General features: G+C 46.9%; 1 protein-coding gene across 1 annotated transcript; it reads left to right on the forward strand.

The window, feature by feature from the left end:
* Positions 1 to 383: 383 nt before the first annotated feature.
* On the forward strand, positions 384 to 14,475 carry ILDR1 (immunoglobulin like domain containing receptor 1). Its single transcript, XM_066177356.1, has 8 exons — positions 384 to 458; positions 3,383 to 3,553; positions 5,527 to 5,676; positions 6,290 to 6,409; positions 6,556 to 6,702; positions 11,015 to 11,146; positions 12,144 to 12,949; positions 14,090 to 14,475. The coding sequence occupies exons 1-8, from the start codon at positions 404 to 406 to the stop codon at positions 14,129 to 14,131; spliced, it is 1,623 nt and encodes a 540-aa protein (XP_066033453.1). The 5' UTR covers positions 384 to 403; the 3' UTR covers positions 14,132 to 14,475.
* The last annotated feature ends 908 nt before the right edge of the window (positions 14,476 to 15,383 follow it).

Consider the following 15,383-nt stretch of genomic DNA (forward strand, 5'->3'; position numbering starts at 1 on the left):
GTGATTCCGTGAATTCTCCAGACGTTCTTCCCGCCCGCAGTCTTTAGCGCGCGCTCCCGTGCGCCCCTCGCTTGGGGCGCGCTGCCCCGGGCGGCGCAGCTCGGGTAACTTCCCATACACCTGTGTGCTCAGGACAGATATATCTAATAAAACTTTTAATGAATACATATTTTGGAGTATACATTTTTCATTTTACATATATCTATACATATATGTTAAAAGCAGTTCTTGAAGCTGCCGGCTGGTATTTAGTCTGGCGTTCCGGCGGAGGGTCCAGGTACAGAGGGAGGGGACTGCAGCCGGAGGCAGCGCCCGGCCCAGGGACAGGTGCCACGGAAGGGGAGGGACAGTGGGCGCGACGTCCCCGGGCGGAGGAGGAGGAGGAGGAGGAGGAGAGCGCGCCATGGCCCCGCACGGGCGCTGTCGGTGGGCGCTGCTGCTGGCCTGGCTGCCGGCCGGTGAGTGCGGCCCGGGGCTCTCGGCCCCCTCCGGGCCCCCGGCCCGCCCTGCCCCGGGACACCCCCGGGCGGCGGGGCCGGGATTCGGGAGGCGCCCTCGGGTTTCGCCCTCGGTTAAGGTGGCGCGGGGTCGGGGGAGCGGCGGCGATGGCCCCGCGGTGAGGGGAAGGGGCGGCCCGGTCCGGGCGGGGGCTGTCCCCCGCCGGGGCCCTTTCCCTCCCGCGGGGCTCTCCCGAGCTCGGCGCGAAGCCGCGCGGAGACGAGTTTCGCTCGCCAAAGGTGCGGCTGACCTCTCTCCTAGGAGGAAGTGGCCTCCTGCTTCCTGGCGGCCTCCGGTATCGGTCGCGTGCGGCCGGCTCGGCCGGGACCCGGGCGCCGGGCACGGACACGGGGGGATCCCCTTTGGCTTCTCTCAAGCGCCCACCCGAGCTTTTGCTGCCGGCTCAGCAGCCTCAGCCTCTTGGGGATTTCTGGGGTCGCTGCAGGGCTGCTGCACCTGTTGGGCACCTGCTCGTGTGGGGAGCGGGAGCTCGCCTCCCTGCCCACGGGCGCCTTTCAGCCTGCAGAGTTCTCTCCGCCAAGCTTTGCGGGTCGTCTCACCGCCTCTAACCTCCACTTGGAAATAAAGTGATTGTTTTGCTTCTTGGATGCCTGGGTCTTGGCTGATGATCTGGCTTTAAATACTAAAGGTCGGTTTTTCACGGAGAACCAGTGAAGGAAGCAAAAAAGTATGGAGGGTATGCTTCTTTATTGTCTTGCTTGACAGCTGTGTTCCTGGGAGAAGCTTTAGCCAAAACTTGGCTACACTGGCTCCAGAAGTTTGTGTCTTCACTGCAAAGCCACAGATGTAGCCAGAACTTACTAGATTGGTGGTGTCCATATTTGTTCTTTCCAACCAGGATAAGAAAGATAGTGTCCTGCGGTGGAGTAATGCAGTCCAGGTTTAGGAACCAGCCTTAATTTCACAACCTTTTGATTTTCTTGGAGGAGGTTAATGAGAAACATTGGACATGCAGCAACATCTGACTGTTCGCTGAGGAGGAACACTAGGTTTCCAACCTCTTTAGAAAATAAGGAACATACTCTTCAACTCTGGCTATTTTGCAGAACAGAGGTAATGAGAAAGCACCCCTTCCATAAAGAGATGTGGGTTTTGTTAGTAGAAAGCACACAGTGATTTTGAATGGTTTACTCTTGTCGGAGAGATGCTGTTGTAGGAAATCCATGGAAAACGTTATGTTCCCATGAGCCTTGACAAGTCGGAATTCATACGGGGTTTCATTTAATTGACACTGAGATCAAGGTTTTGCCAATCTTGAGAGTTTGAATTGGTTTCTTGTGGTTTTCTGCATTAAGACCCCAGAGTCAGCTGTTTCACAACAAAAGCTGAAACAAGATGTGTTGAACTACAGTGCTTTTAAATAAGAGCATCTGTAGCTACCTGACAGCAGTCTGGACCTTGCTGTGCTACAGCACTGTAAAAACTTGCTTTATCTAGAGGTTTGCACAGCTGCTGGTTTTTCCATGTTTAAGTGCATGTGTATACATCTTATTTTCCAGAAAAGCTTTGGATTCAGGGGTTTCACTGGCCCTCTCTCTGTTTCTGTGGTATTCTTAAGGCAAATGAATTTGCTCTGCCTGTGCTTTCAGTTGGCTGACGAAGAGTCCCATTTCAAACCAGAAACTGAGCAAGTGTTGCATTGACAATACCCTACTGCAGAATGACTCGTTGAGGCAGCATGCACCTCTGCAGCATCTTTTCCACAGTGGGGAAACTGTGAGCTTGTATTTGCCTGGAATCCAGTGTGGAGGTGGCAGCCTTAAGAGGACACTGAATGATGCTTGACAAAGAATGACGTTTGCAGTTGTGGTCCAGATGTTGCTACATAGTAGCAGCAACTTTTTCTCTTCTTCTCATCCTGAAAACATGGACTAGAGGGGAAATCTTTGATTATATGATAATGGAGTGTTGGTTCATGGAGACCTGTACAGTTGGTACCTTCAAGCATCCCACTTTCCTTCCTGCCTTTCCTGCTGTCATGCTCTGCAGTTATGAAGCAACTGATACAGCACTGCACTCCCTTTCTGGTTCTTTGGCATGTATTCCAAACAGGGCATCCCACACTTGCCCTGCACTGTTTGTATTCCCTTATCAAAGGCAGCTGGTGATAACTTTGCAATTGTTAATGACAAGCACAACTTACTGTACTATCAAAGTTTAAATAAGATAGAGATGTTTCTGGAATATAGCTGAACTACAGCATAGCCTATGAGAAACTTTGTAAAACCTCCCTGAGTGTGTGCAGCTGCTTGCATGGAAAGTGCTGTGGAGGTTGTTAGGATGAGTATATAACAAATACATAATGATAGCTTAATTTAAAAGGAAAAAGGGGGTAATTGATGTGTGCTGTTCTGAAGTGGTGATAAACAATTAACTACAGTGCTACAGCCTGAAAGTTGTATTGTCTTAATCCTGGTCACCACTAGATAACATTCTGATGAGTGTCTGAGCAAGACCTTGATAAAATTCATTTGGTGTTTATGCAAACATATGGTGCTGCAGAACCTTCCTGATTAGTATTAAAAGCCAAGGGAGTCCCATCTCATGTGCTTCTGGGACAGTTTACCCCATGTAGAAGGAGAACACAGAGTGATGTGCTGCATAATGCCTCCTCATGCTCTGGAGAAAATAATAAAAATAAGGTGGGCCAATGAAGCTTTCTTCTGTCAGGGAAGGATGGGGCACCTGTTCTAACCAGGGTTTGTAACCCTGGATGACTTCACCAGAGGGGCTGGGAGGTCTGTAGGTCAGGTCCTGGATGGGGCCAAAGGAGATGTACTTGGGTCGTTGGTCTGGTGCAGCTGGTGTGTTGGGAGGCCTGAGGAGTTTGTGGGCTGATGGCCTCCTGTGTTCTTGCTGGCAGGTTGCCTCTCACTGCTGGTGACAGTGCAGGACGTCGAGCGTTACACCACCTTATTTGCCACTGTCATCCTCAAGTGCGACTACAGCACCTCGGCACAACTGCAGGACGTGGTGGTGACCTGGCGCTTCAAATCCTTCTGCAAGGACCCCATCTTTGACTACTACTCAGCCTGTAAGTGTCAGGCTCACCTTCCAAGGAATCCCCCTGCAAGTGGGAAGAAAGGGGAAGGTAGACTCACTGGGATAGTACAGGCTTTTGACCCCTTCCTATCCAAAAACCAGGTGGTGGCATTTCCCTGCACTCCAAGGAAATGCAGGTCATGTCTGTGATTTCCTTTGAAATGTCAGGGTCTTATGAGATTGTAGAAATCACATCCAAAGCAGCTCTTTTGTCCTCCTTGTCATCAACTCAGAATACAGGGCAGTTCAGCTGTGGTTAACACAAGCCAATCTTGGCAGCCCCATCCTATGCTTCTGCATGTTTGAAAGCAGAGGCGCTGCAACAAGTGGGCTTTAGGATTCCATGGGGGGCCTGTGGTTGGAGGTGGATGCCTGTGACCAGATGTTACTGATTTTAGGAAACAGAAGAAACACGTGCATTTTGAAGGGCTTGAAGACTTCTAAGTAATAACATTAAGTAGTGGTGGGAGCACTTCATGTGCAGACATTCTGGTGCAGGCAGCCTTAATTCAGGGGTGTTTAATATGGTACACAAACTGCATCCCAGGATAACCACTTGGCTCAAAAAGGTGAGGATCCCTCTATGTTTAGTGTTGGTGTGGCCTCACCTGGAGTACTGTATGTGCTTCTGGGTCCCAGGATTTAAGAATATAAAGGTGCTTGAACGCATCCAGAGGAGGGCAACTGATAAAAGGCCTGGAAGACACATGCTGTGACGAGCAGCTAAGAACTTTGGGCTTATCTAGTTCAGGAAAAAGGAAACTGAGGGGTGACCTCATTGTTCTCTACAGCTTTTTGAGAAGGGGAAATGAAGAGGGAGGTGCTGTTCTCCTCTCCCTGGTATCCAGTGATAGGATGTCTAGGAATGGCTCAATACTACATCAGTAGTATGCTACTTTACATTTTAGTCAATCCTGAAGTGATCAGATAGTTGAACTAGATAACCTTTGTATGTCTCTGCCAGCTGAACTCTTCTGCTCTGTTCCATTGTTTGTAAACCCTGCAGAATGTTTAGGTAGCCAGCCATAGCACAACTGTACACTTAGAACTGAGCTCACAGTGGGTACTTGGTGCCCAAACTCTCTTTTATGCAGTCTGGATGGGTTGGGTAGGCATTGTTACCAAGTGCTCTGCAGCCTAGTCCCCAAGCAGGTGGGTCCCTGACTCAGCTGATCCCAGCAGAATGGGAGTGGTTTTAGCCCAGGCCCAAGGTAATAGTCCCCAAAAGGGACTTCATGCTCCATTTTAGGTGTAGCAGTGCAAGAGCCTTAGACGTGCTTTGTCCTCATCTCTTTTCACTGTGAGCTCTTTACAGAAAATGCTGACTGAATCAGCTGTTTCCCCAAATCTCAGCTCCTAAATACTTGGAAATTCAGTGTTGGTTTATGATGTGAGTCTGTCAGAAGAGTATTGTACAGAAATTGTCTCTAGTCCTCCATTAATTCTCTTGTGTGTCTTTACATTTAATCCTTATCTGGAATCAGATGATGGATTATTTTCTGTCTATATGAGCTCCACAACCTGTAATGGGATACAGGAGGGAAAGAGAGACAATCCATGGAGCAGTTCATGCATGTCTGGATGTTTTGCTTGGTAGATAAAACACTAGTTTTAGTTCTAGTACTTCCGGGTGTTTTATGACTTTTTTCCTTTCAGCTTCATACTGGGAGCTGCCTTCCAGCCTACCACCATTAGCTTCTTTGTACTGTTGTTCTTTCAGTTGTGAGTACAGGAGGCATCTCCTCTGCAGCTCCCACGTTCTCAAAATCTCTGCCATTCCTTTGGCTCTGCTTCTGTTTGGTTTTGAGTACTCCAGAGTAACTTACTGGTTTGAAGCCATGGTTTGTATTGCTAAACCAAGCAATTGCACACAATGTACTTAAGAATTTCTCTACTGCTCACAAGAGGATAGAGACTGGTCTTTTGAAATAACTTTTTGACATCTCTGGTGCTGTGTGTTTGTAGCATACCAGGCTGGTTTAGCCCTTGGCCAGGACCCCTCTAACGACTGCAATGACAGCCAGCGGAAGGTGCGCATTGTCATCCAGAAATATGGGCAGAAGGACCCTGTGCTGGGCATTGACTACCAGCAGCGAAAGATCACCATCCAGAACCGTGAGTGACCTTCCAGGCAGGCAATGAGCTCAGGAACTAGCCAGTATCTGGGTCTGCTAAGTGAAGAGAAGCATAAACATGGCTAATGTCATCTGTAACTTATATACTGCACATGATAATGGAATAAGAGCAGTGAAGGGCCCTGTACCCTGGCCTGAGGGTGTTGGAGGTACTACCACCCAAGGGTGAGCTGAGAATGCTGAAGTGCACAATAGCTGAGGAGCTCAGAGGCTAGAAAACAGTTCATTCTTCCAACTACTGCATAGTTGCCCTGGTGTGTTATATGCTCCCTGCTGTTCATTAAGCAACAGATACTGCTCCTGCCAGAAGAGCCATTGAGATTGCTGACCTGAGAGGGACAGTGGTCTGTATTCCAAAGCCAGTAGGGTTGGCTTCCAGCAACACAGAAAACATGGACTGGCAGCGAATGCTGTTTGTAGGAGTTCTCAGTGGACTCAAATGAGATTGTTTGAAGGTGATGGCTGTGCTTGGGAAGAGGGGAGATGCAGTCCTCTGTGTCTCCTGCAGGCAGAGGGCTCTTTTCAGGTGGAGCCTGAAAGCAGTGTCTGTCAGTCACAAATAGCCCACTGACCTCTCAGTCCTTGTCCCACAGGAGCAGACCTTGTCATCAGTGAGGTCATGTGGTGGGACCATGGCATGTACTACTGTACTGTGGAAGCACCAGGAGATACCTCAGGAGATGCGGACAAAGAAGTTAAGCTGATTGTTCTCCGTAAGTGCCTGTGCTTTGTTGCCAAAATGTCTCCTCCTATTGTCCTCCACCCCAAGACATCTCCCACAGTGGAGAGGTACTCAGTAAGCTACCATGGCCAGATACATCAGGATCAATCCTTTTACTCTCTCCTTTTTTCCCCACAGACTGGCTCACAGTACTCCTCATTATTCTCGGTGGCCTCCTCCTCCTTCTGCTGATCGGGATATGCTGGTGCCAGTGCTGCCCCCAGTATTGCTGCTGCCACATCCAGTGTGGCTGCTGCCCAACACGGTGCTGCTGTAATCAGAAAGGTGAGATTCAAGCAAATGTGCATCCATTTATGGCTTCTGTCAAGACAAAAGCTTGGCTGGGAGCTTGCTGAGCTCCAGTTCCTCCCTTTTGCTTAGCATCCATATAAACTGAGGCATTTCTTTGCTCCAAGACCGGCTAATCTGAAATTAGAGGAGGGGATCTCACATACATGGAATCTATCTTACTCCTGTGTGTCCAACTATCAGAAGTTTCTCCTCACTCACACCTTGTTACCAGCTTCTCGCACACCATCCAGGGGACAATCAGCTCCCTTGTCTAGGTAGCTCAGGACTTCTCTTTCATGTCTTGTTCATATGCCTGGGCCAGTGAGAAAGGCAAGCAAATGCCTTGGTACTAGTCTGCAAACTAGCCTTACTTTCAAGTACGTTGCTCTGAGAAGAATTACATAAAAATTGGAAATTTTTTATCTGCATGTTTTCTTCAGAGCTGTTCCTTCTACTCGTAAAAGATTTGGTTTTCTTTGGGGAAAAAAGTGAGAAGAAAGTTGAGAAAGATGGTCTCTCTTGCTGGTCAGCCTTGCAAGTGCATTCTGAAGTTTTGAGGGTCCAAAGAATCTTTGCTGTGTTTTCTTTTATCAGTAATAAAGTTTCTGCAGCCAGATCCTGTTCTTCTAATAAGGCTACTGTTTGAATTTTGGCTGTTAAGTTCACAAAACCTCTGCATTCCTGTAACTGAAATTTGGTTAGCAACAGGTAGACTAGCCCCCTGAAGCTTACACAATCTGACAGTAACAAAATACAACAAACAAGTTTATTTATCATTGAAATCACCAGGTTCTTCCCCAGATGCTACAAGGAGAGGATTTATGAGCAAGGAGCTCTGTTTCAGGTTTACCTTTACCTTCAAAGCAGCTGTTTAGTATAGCTGTATAGCTTGGGTGTTAGTAACCTGTGGGAGTTTTAGATTTAAGCTTAATTTGTTTAGCCCTTGAAAAGAGTGAACAGAACATCCCTTTTATTGCTAAAACCAAAACTAAACATTGGAGGCTTTACAAGTTGTCATGTAAAATGTGTAGTGTTGAGGAGGCTATGGAAATCTGGCAGAAAAACTGGCAAAAAAGAAAAACCTCTTCACAGAGTTTCTGTGAAGGGGGAGAGAGGTGATGGAGATGAGAGACTCACACCTCCAGAATTCCTAGTTCTCAGAAAAAAAAGTTTGTGTCAGCTCCTTTCTGTTTTTCTGTGCTGCAGATTATAGCTCACTCCAGACTGCTGCTCTTACTTCTTGCCTTCTGTTAAAGAGGTGGGATTCTGGCAGGATTCCCTTAACCTTTCCATGTTCATGAGAGAAAGTACAGACATTTCCAGCCTCCTTAACTGGATGCTGGATTCTGTGGCTGTAATTTCCATTTAAGCTCCCTGCCCTCTTTATCCACTTTGCAAGGGATCTATGTACCTGCTCCTCTCCGCTAATACACCTTCTCTTCATCCTGCCTCTGACTTACTTTTTTTGCGCTCCAAGAAATGGACTGGAGGCCTCAAAAAACACACGAAGATAGATTCTTGCCTGTTCTTCAGGGGATATCTTAAAAACAGTGAGCTGAGGAGTAACATTCCACACAGCTGAGGAGAAGGCAGAAATCCTCACCTGTGTGGGAGCACAAGGTGAGTGTGGGTGCTCCCTTCCCCGTCGTTGGCCACTAGGGGACAGCGTGGATCTGCTGAACAGTCACAGGTGCCGGCGAGGCAGCATAATCCTGGGTGCTGTGAATCATGCCATTAACGAGCATGGGTTTGAACCGAGCAGTAAAGGGAGTGCATTGTTTGAGTAATTCAGGATTGATGTACAGAAATATTAGACATGCCCCAGGAGCTAGCCAATTACATTCCCCATGGAAAGCTCTGAGGAAAGCCCATCAGAGTAAATACACATATGACTTCCTTCTGTTCCTATTTGTTCCTTTTCTGCTGTGGACTTCTTCCAGTAATGAATCGGGGAAAAATAGGATATACTTGCACCTGGGTCTCACAGAGTTGCAAAATATTTTATTTTTATAATTGGCCCGGCAACTGTTAAAGTCTGCCAAAGGTGAAGAACAAATTTTTCCAACAGAGAGTAAGTGGAGGAAGCAACACAACTTGCTGGTTAAGCAGGGTAGGAGTTTCTGAATTAGGGTGAATCTGACCTTCCTCAGATAAATCTGTTCACTTTAAAAATAAAAACTTCTGTTGTGCAGATGGGGAATCAGAGTATATATTGGGTTCAAATTGGAAGGCAGAATATTTGGGGAAGGAAGAAGGGCTGATGGTAATGAAGGAAGTCCAGGGCTAATTGTGGATTTGTTCAGCTGTAGGGAGAGATCGGAAAATGACAGGGACAGGATGACTTTGGTCCTGGTGACAGCCTTCCTACCTTAAGAGGGAGAACACTAAGCAGGTATGGCCACAGGTGCTGGACCTCTTACTCTTCAGGCAAAGACCAGGGTCAAAACCCCAGGACATGCACTCAGCAGGCTCTAGGACATTCTCAGGGTAATAACTGGAGGAATGGGAGAGGGAGAGATAAGGCCTTCCCTTTATATTTATCTATTTTCTTTTTATTCTTTCTTTCATCCTCTAAATTTGAAACGTAAACTGGAAGGATATCCTTTGGGACAAAAGAAAAAAAAACAATCAAGTTTGACACAAAAGTCTTGGAAGCTGCTACCTCAGACCACAGAGATTTGAGGATACCAGATTATTGGGATTAAAACCCCGGAAGTTTTCAGCTTTGTAGTTCCCTCTGGTTGAAGCCAGACTGGGGAGGTGGAGGGAGTTTGCAGTGGGGAGTTAAGTGGAGCTGCATGAACTGTGGAGAAAAGGGAGGATCTCTTGAGAGGCATGGTCAGTCCCTCTTTTGCTGCAAGTGGTGCTCTGGATAAATCCAGTGAAACAACTGAAGGAGGACCTGTTTAATAACTGGAGTGCTACCTAAAGTGGAGAGCTCAGTCCCAAAGAGCATGCAATTTAAATGCTGCCTACTGCAGTGAACCCAGGGGACAGAATTAATTGGAGCTTAGCTGTAGCCTGGTTTCTTAAAGAAGCAAATCTTATGCAGTCAACTTGTCTGTCTGTCCCTTGTATCTTTCCCTCCAATAGCTTTTAATTTCATCAGCCAGCTTCAGCCAGATTGATCAGAGGGTAAAAGTCTCAAAGGCAATTATGTTCCTATCTGTTTCTTGAACTGTAATGTTTTGTTCATGCCTGACCAGACAAGAGGCTGCATTAAAAGTCTGTCACTTCTGAAACTCCAAGAAAGCCAAAAAAAAAAAGAAAATTTTAAAGGTGCTGTTGCTGAAAAGCTTCAGCCAGTAATAATAGACAAACCAGACTTTGTAAGGTCAGGGACTTGCAGAATTTACTTGCTTGTAAACTTAAGTTTTGATTGTTTGAGGTAGAAGAAATAAGTTTCTGTAAGATGTTTTTAGGTATTCCCCTAAAAGAAGCAGCAATGAGCTGTGGTTTGAAGGCAAGTGAAGTGAGATAGAAATGCTGAAAAAGGGGAAGTGAAACTGGAGTCTGACCCCATGAACAGGGATCTGGAGTTAGCAGCAGTGGAAGCCCTGTGAAATAAAGAAATTTCCACTGTTTGCTCCTTTGGCACACTGGACATTGCTGTTGAGAGCAGGAAATTTAGTTTGTTCACCACTTTGACCACACTGTCTTAGGGGATTTAATTTTAGCAGTCATTCTGAGGTAAATCACGGAGTGGCAGGAGGAGTGGTCAAAAGACTAGAAAGGGAAGAGCTGGACAGTGCACCTCTGAGTGCCCTCTTTGTGAAACTGAGACAAAATGATGGAGTGTAGAGTGGAAAATATGATCTGGACAGAACCCACATAATGGTGGCAAGGAAAGGTCTCATTTAGCGGGAAATCAAAGCCAAAAGGGGAAAGGACCAGTGATGAGCTGAAAGAATTTTGAGAGAGGGAGAGAACTGCTGCATGTCTTGATGTATGAAGCATTATTTCCCACCTTTCTGCAGCTCTACTCATAATTACAGGGCAAGTAGTAGTCTTAACTGAGTTATGTGCTGCATACTTAATCATAGTGTTATTTGTTCCCAGTTGCTGGGACTGGGATCAGAATGCGAGGCAGCAAAGCTTTTCTTCTGTTTTACGTACTTTTTTGAAGGTCTCCAACTTTGCATTGGAATTTCCTGTGCTCTGTTTTACCTTTGTCATAGGGTGGAGAGCGATTTTAATTTTGTGAACTTCCTGTATCCAATGGCTACAGCCTGTGAAGCAAAATGGCATGTGATTTGGAAGCTGTGCCCTCTGGACAGGTGCCGTAAGCTTTCTTTTTCCTTTCCAGTACTGGAGCGGCACCAGTTCATGAAGCGGGCTCAGGCTCTTGCACCTTGGTTATCACCCAACATGTTCTACGGAGCTGGCGACAGGAACTCAAAACTTTCCTCTTACCAGCTGAACCCTCTGCTGCAACAAGGTGAGACCATGGGCATCATTTCAGAGGGAAATCAGGATGAGGAACAGGTAACTTCTTTGGGAAGTTCAGCACTGAGACTTTAACCTCTCTACCAGAAAAGAGAGAAAGATGTTCCTAGCATGACTGCATGTCCTAGAATGACAGCTCTGCCACATCTGCAGTGTGCCATAAACCTGTCTGGGTGCATAAAAGCAGCCTCTTACCCTAAGTGTATTGCTGGGCTCAGTGCTGGGTGAAGCAGTTAAACACTAAGGTGTATCTGTGCTACACCCCAGCAACTGCAGGGTAAATATACCCAGCTTATCTTGCTTTGTGTGGCAGAGGAGGGTACTGTCTCTTTGTTCTGCTGTGCTGGTCACGGTCAACTCCTTATAGCCAAAACTGACATGACAAGTGAGGTGCAATTTGTTTGAGTTCTTATCAAATGCCTAGTCTTCCAATGATTAAGGGCAAACTGCCTTCTGTGCAACAGATCTAGTCTGCATGCAGCAAAAAATGAAAGACTCTTTAATGAACCAGGAAGAATTTTCTTCTCCATTTGTTGCTTATATCTCTACACACATGTGTGTATGTGTGCATATGTATAAAAATTTTCTTATTTTTATTTTCTTCTGCAGTACTTCTTCTGGTTCAATGAAATGCAAAAAGAAACATTATGGTCTTTCTCTGATTATTTGTAAAAAAAATACGGTATCAGTGCTGTAGGAAAAATATGTTCCTCTAAATACACAAGCTATATTTCCAGGTATGCTGGACTTCTTACATCTGTACTGCCTAAAACATGTTAGATCATGCTGAAGCTTATTTGTTACTACTCTTTGCACCGTACGTCATTTGGTCTGGATATGCTCATTGTGGTGCCTGAGACTTGCGCAGCTCTTGCAGCGAGGTACAGCAGGAGAAGAGAAGCAACTCAGCCAGGATCATGAGTGCAGAAGGGCCTTCTCTTCAGTGTTTCCTCTTGACATGCTGTGTTCTCCTGTGCTTTTATCCTTAGATGTATCTCTGCAGAACAGTCTTCCACTGGTGCAGCCACAAGCCCAGTTTTCCCATAAGAACAGTGTTCTGGACTTTCTGGAGTCCGAAATCCAAAACCTGAACATGTCCCAGCTGCGGCCGCCCTCCCACCAGCGGCAGGCTGTGCAGCCCAGCTTGCTGTCCTCACTGGGCTCCGACATCGTGCCGCCTCCTCTGGCCGACCACATCTCCTCCAGCCATGGGAGCAGCAACTCCTCACGGCCACAAAGAGCTGCCCGCACGCCCCGGCCCTGGGACTCTGCAGCAGAGGACAGAAGGGAAAACAGGAGGTGGCCCTTGCCTTCCAGTGGGGATTCTCATTCCAGCTACAGCCAGGAGCCCTGGGACAGGCAGCGGGAGGATCATCCTCAGAGGCAGAGGACAGGCGGCTACAGTGGCAGGCCCCAGCACTCCAGACGGGATGTGTCACCCCCACGCCAAGCCGAGAGGGGCAAGAGCAGCAGCGGTTTCTATCCGGAGGACACCAAGGAGCGCTCCAGCCACCATCGTGGTGGGAGGCAGGAGCCCGGGGGAAGGCGAGAGTACGAGCACCATGCTGGGAGGAGCAATTACTCCGGCCACAGGCGGCACAGCTACTCCCCCCCCTCTTCCCGCAGGGGCTCGTGGAGCTCCTCAGAGGAGCAGGTCCGTGTCCCGGTGTCCAACCGCAGGCGGAGGAACCGCAGGTCCCGGGAGTGGCCAGAAGATAAACCCCCCAGTTACCGCTCTTTGGAAATCATCCCAGCTCAGGACAAGAAGCACAAAGGCAGCGCAGGGACCCGCTCGGTGAGTCAGCTGCCTTTGTGCTTTCCCATCTAAGGGAAAGGTGGGGTTTAGGGAGTGAGAGGGAGTGTTTTCTACTCTCTGTAGCCTGCTGTCTTTCAAACAGAGGCCAAGGAGCAAGGAGTGCTCTGCACAGCATGGTTATGAAGAGACTGCTGAGTACTTGCCTTTTGATAGGCATTGCCTGGATGTAGTGTGTTCAGGGGCAAAGTAGAAAGCCAAATCCCTGAAAGTGTTCAATGCCAAGTTGGATGGAGCCCTGAGCAGCCTGGTCTAGTGGAAGGTTTCCCTGCCCAGAGTAGGGGAATTGGAACCAGGTGATCTTTAAGGTCCTTTCCAACCCAAACCATGCTATGATTCTGTGATTCTGAAATAAATTAAGTGCCTGACAGGGTGACATGTTATGTTCCTCTTCCCATCCAGAGGCTTTTGGGATTCTGTGTATATATTGGTGTTAAAATAGCTGTTCTGGTACTGACTGAGGAGAAAGCACTTTCAGACTAGGCAGCAGCATCCATCCCTCTGGAACCATCTCTGGTGTTGGTTTACTTCTGATTTCTTTAAAAATGTGTGTGATATTTTTAAGATGGCACATATGGGAAAACATCCAGGTAAGATGGCTAAAGCTACCTGAAATAGGCTTTAAGGTCATGGGTGGCATGGATGAAAATTGTGTGGTTTTGCAGGCTAGGTGGAAGAGGATGACTCCCTTGTTGGCACTCCTGAGAACTGAACATATATTATGTGGGCAGTGAACAGCTACAGTTCACAGCTCTTGTCAGTTTGCACTGGGATTAGACTTCAGGTAGCAACCTAGGTGTGAAAAGCTTCATATCCAATTGCTAATCTCCAAAATAGACAATGTATTCCCCCTGAAAAAATGAAGATTCTTTCGAATCAAAAAAATGTTAAGTGTCCTTTATCACACATATGCAGAATTTTACCAGGTGGGAGTATTTTGAGGGGCTGTATGTTGCACAGTACCATTTTATCTTCAGTGTTGTGGAAGGAAGTGCAATTCCAGTTCCAGCTGGAAAGTGTATGTGTATGAATGGTTTTTGTTGTGATGCTCAGAGCAGGTAGGAAGATACAGGATTTTCATTCATCTTTCCTTGTTCCTGAATCTTTTCTTTTCTCTTGCAGGACAGAGGAAGTTCCCACAGTGGAAGAAGCATAGTCATTTAAGGCCAGTACTGGAAGAACCAAAATTCCCACTGGACTCCTCCTAGTTTTTCTACTGTTTAGGATGGCTGCTTTTGATTGAACAAACAGCAGTAAAACAGATGAAGCAGCTTCTCCTTGGACTTACAACTCTGAAGAATATATGTCTAGTGCCATGAAAGCCATACATAACCTATTCTTACTGCTGTGATTTGGAAACTTAGGTTGGGCTAAGTTCTAATGGGCTGAGGCTCATTGAAAACATTGTAGTAGAAACAGCAGATTTTTTCAGTAAACAGTGTGTTCCTAGTCTTTATAGAGAGAAACCAGTTCTCTTTGTTAAGTGTCGTGGCACTGCAAGGAGCCCAGTCTGTAGAACGCTTTGCGCACCAGTTACTGGAGAAAGGTTCCAATGTTCACAGAGTTGTAAAGTCACAAGACAGTAGAGTAAGTTAGATTGGAAGAGGCCTCTGGAAGTCATCTGATCCAGTCCCCTGGGAGCTTTGTGGGAGGAGGCACAGCATCTTTTTAAGGCCCTTTGTTGTGCTTCAGAGTGTGTAACGTTTGTTGCTTCTGCCTGGCTGCTCAGCATAGCTGGAACAGTTGCTTCCTTTTGTTCCCACTAAACCTCTCTCCCAAACAGGAGGATCACAGTGTAATAAGGTCTCAGTGGCATGTCTGCAAATCACCAGCTTATCTGCTCTTTACTGACTGAAAGAGCCTGCTCTACTTTGAGCCTAGACCTTAGTGCCTTAAAAGACACTTGTTCTGGCCTTTCATACAGGCTTGAATTTATTTGTAAACTTAAAGGGCTAAATTTACCAAGGTTTGTCCTTGCCTACAGGGACTGAGCAAAGTGTGACTACTCTCCTTTTCATCACGGACCAGAATTTCCTTCTGCTCAAGGAAGCATGGTTTTGGTGAATATATCTTGCCTAGCCGTGTACTCTTTCCCATACATTTTATATTCTCCCTTCCCTCTCTGTGCCATGTATCATATACATGGGGTGGGATAAAGGACTCTGAAGAATTCTTCCAGTCGCTATTTTGACTGATCTTTACCCTGATACTTACACCAGCCCTGCATGTGTGGTGCATCTGATCTGGAGCTGGACTGTAGGGTTTCCTCAGTTCTCACCCTGACACTAGAGTACAGAATTTCTCTATGCTTTGAGACCCGTTGTGAAGGAGAACTTGTCATTTCTCCTTGATGAGATTAATCCAGTATTTTAATATAAAATATGCTGGAGAAAGAGAAGCTCTGTGGATGCTGACT

Source organism: Chamaea fasciata, unplaced genomic scaffold (assembly GCF_029207755.1).
Source record: "Chamaea fasciata isolate MVZ Bird 193981 ecotype frontalis unplaced genomic scaffold, bChaFas1.0.hap1 SCAF_2, whole genome shotgun sequence".
In the NCBI taxonomy this organism is placed as follows: Eukaryota; Metazoa; Chordata; class Aves; order Passeriformes; family Sylviidae; genus Chamaea; species Chamaea fasciata.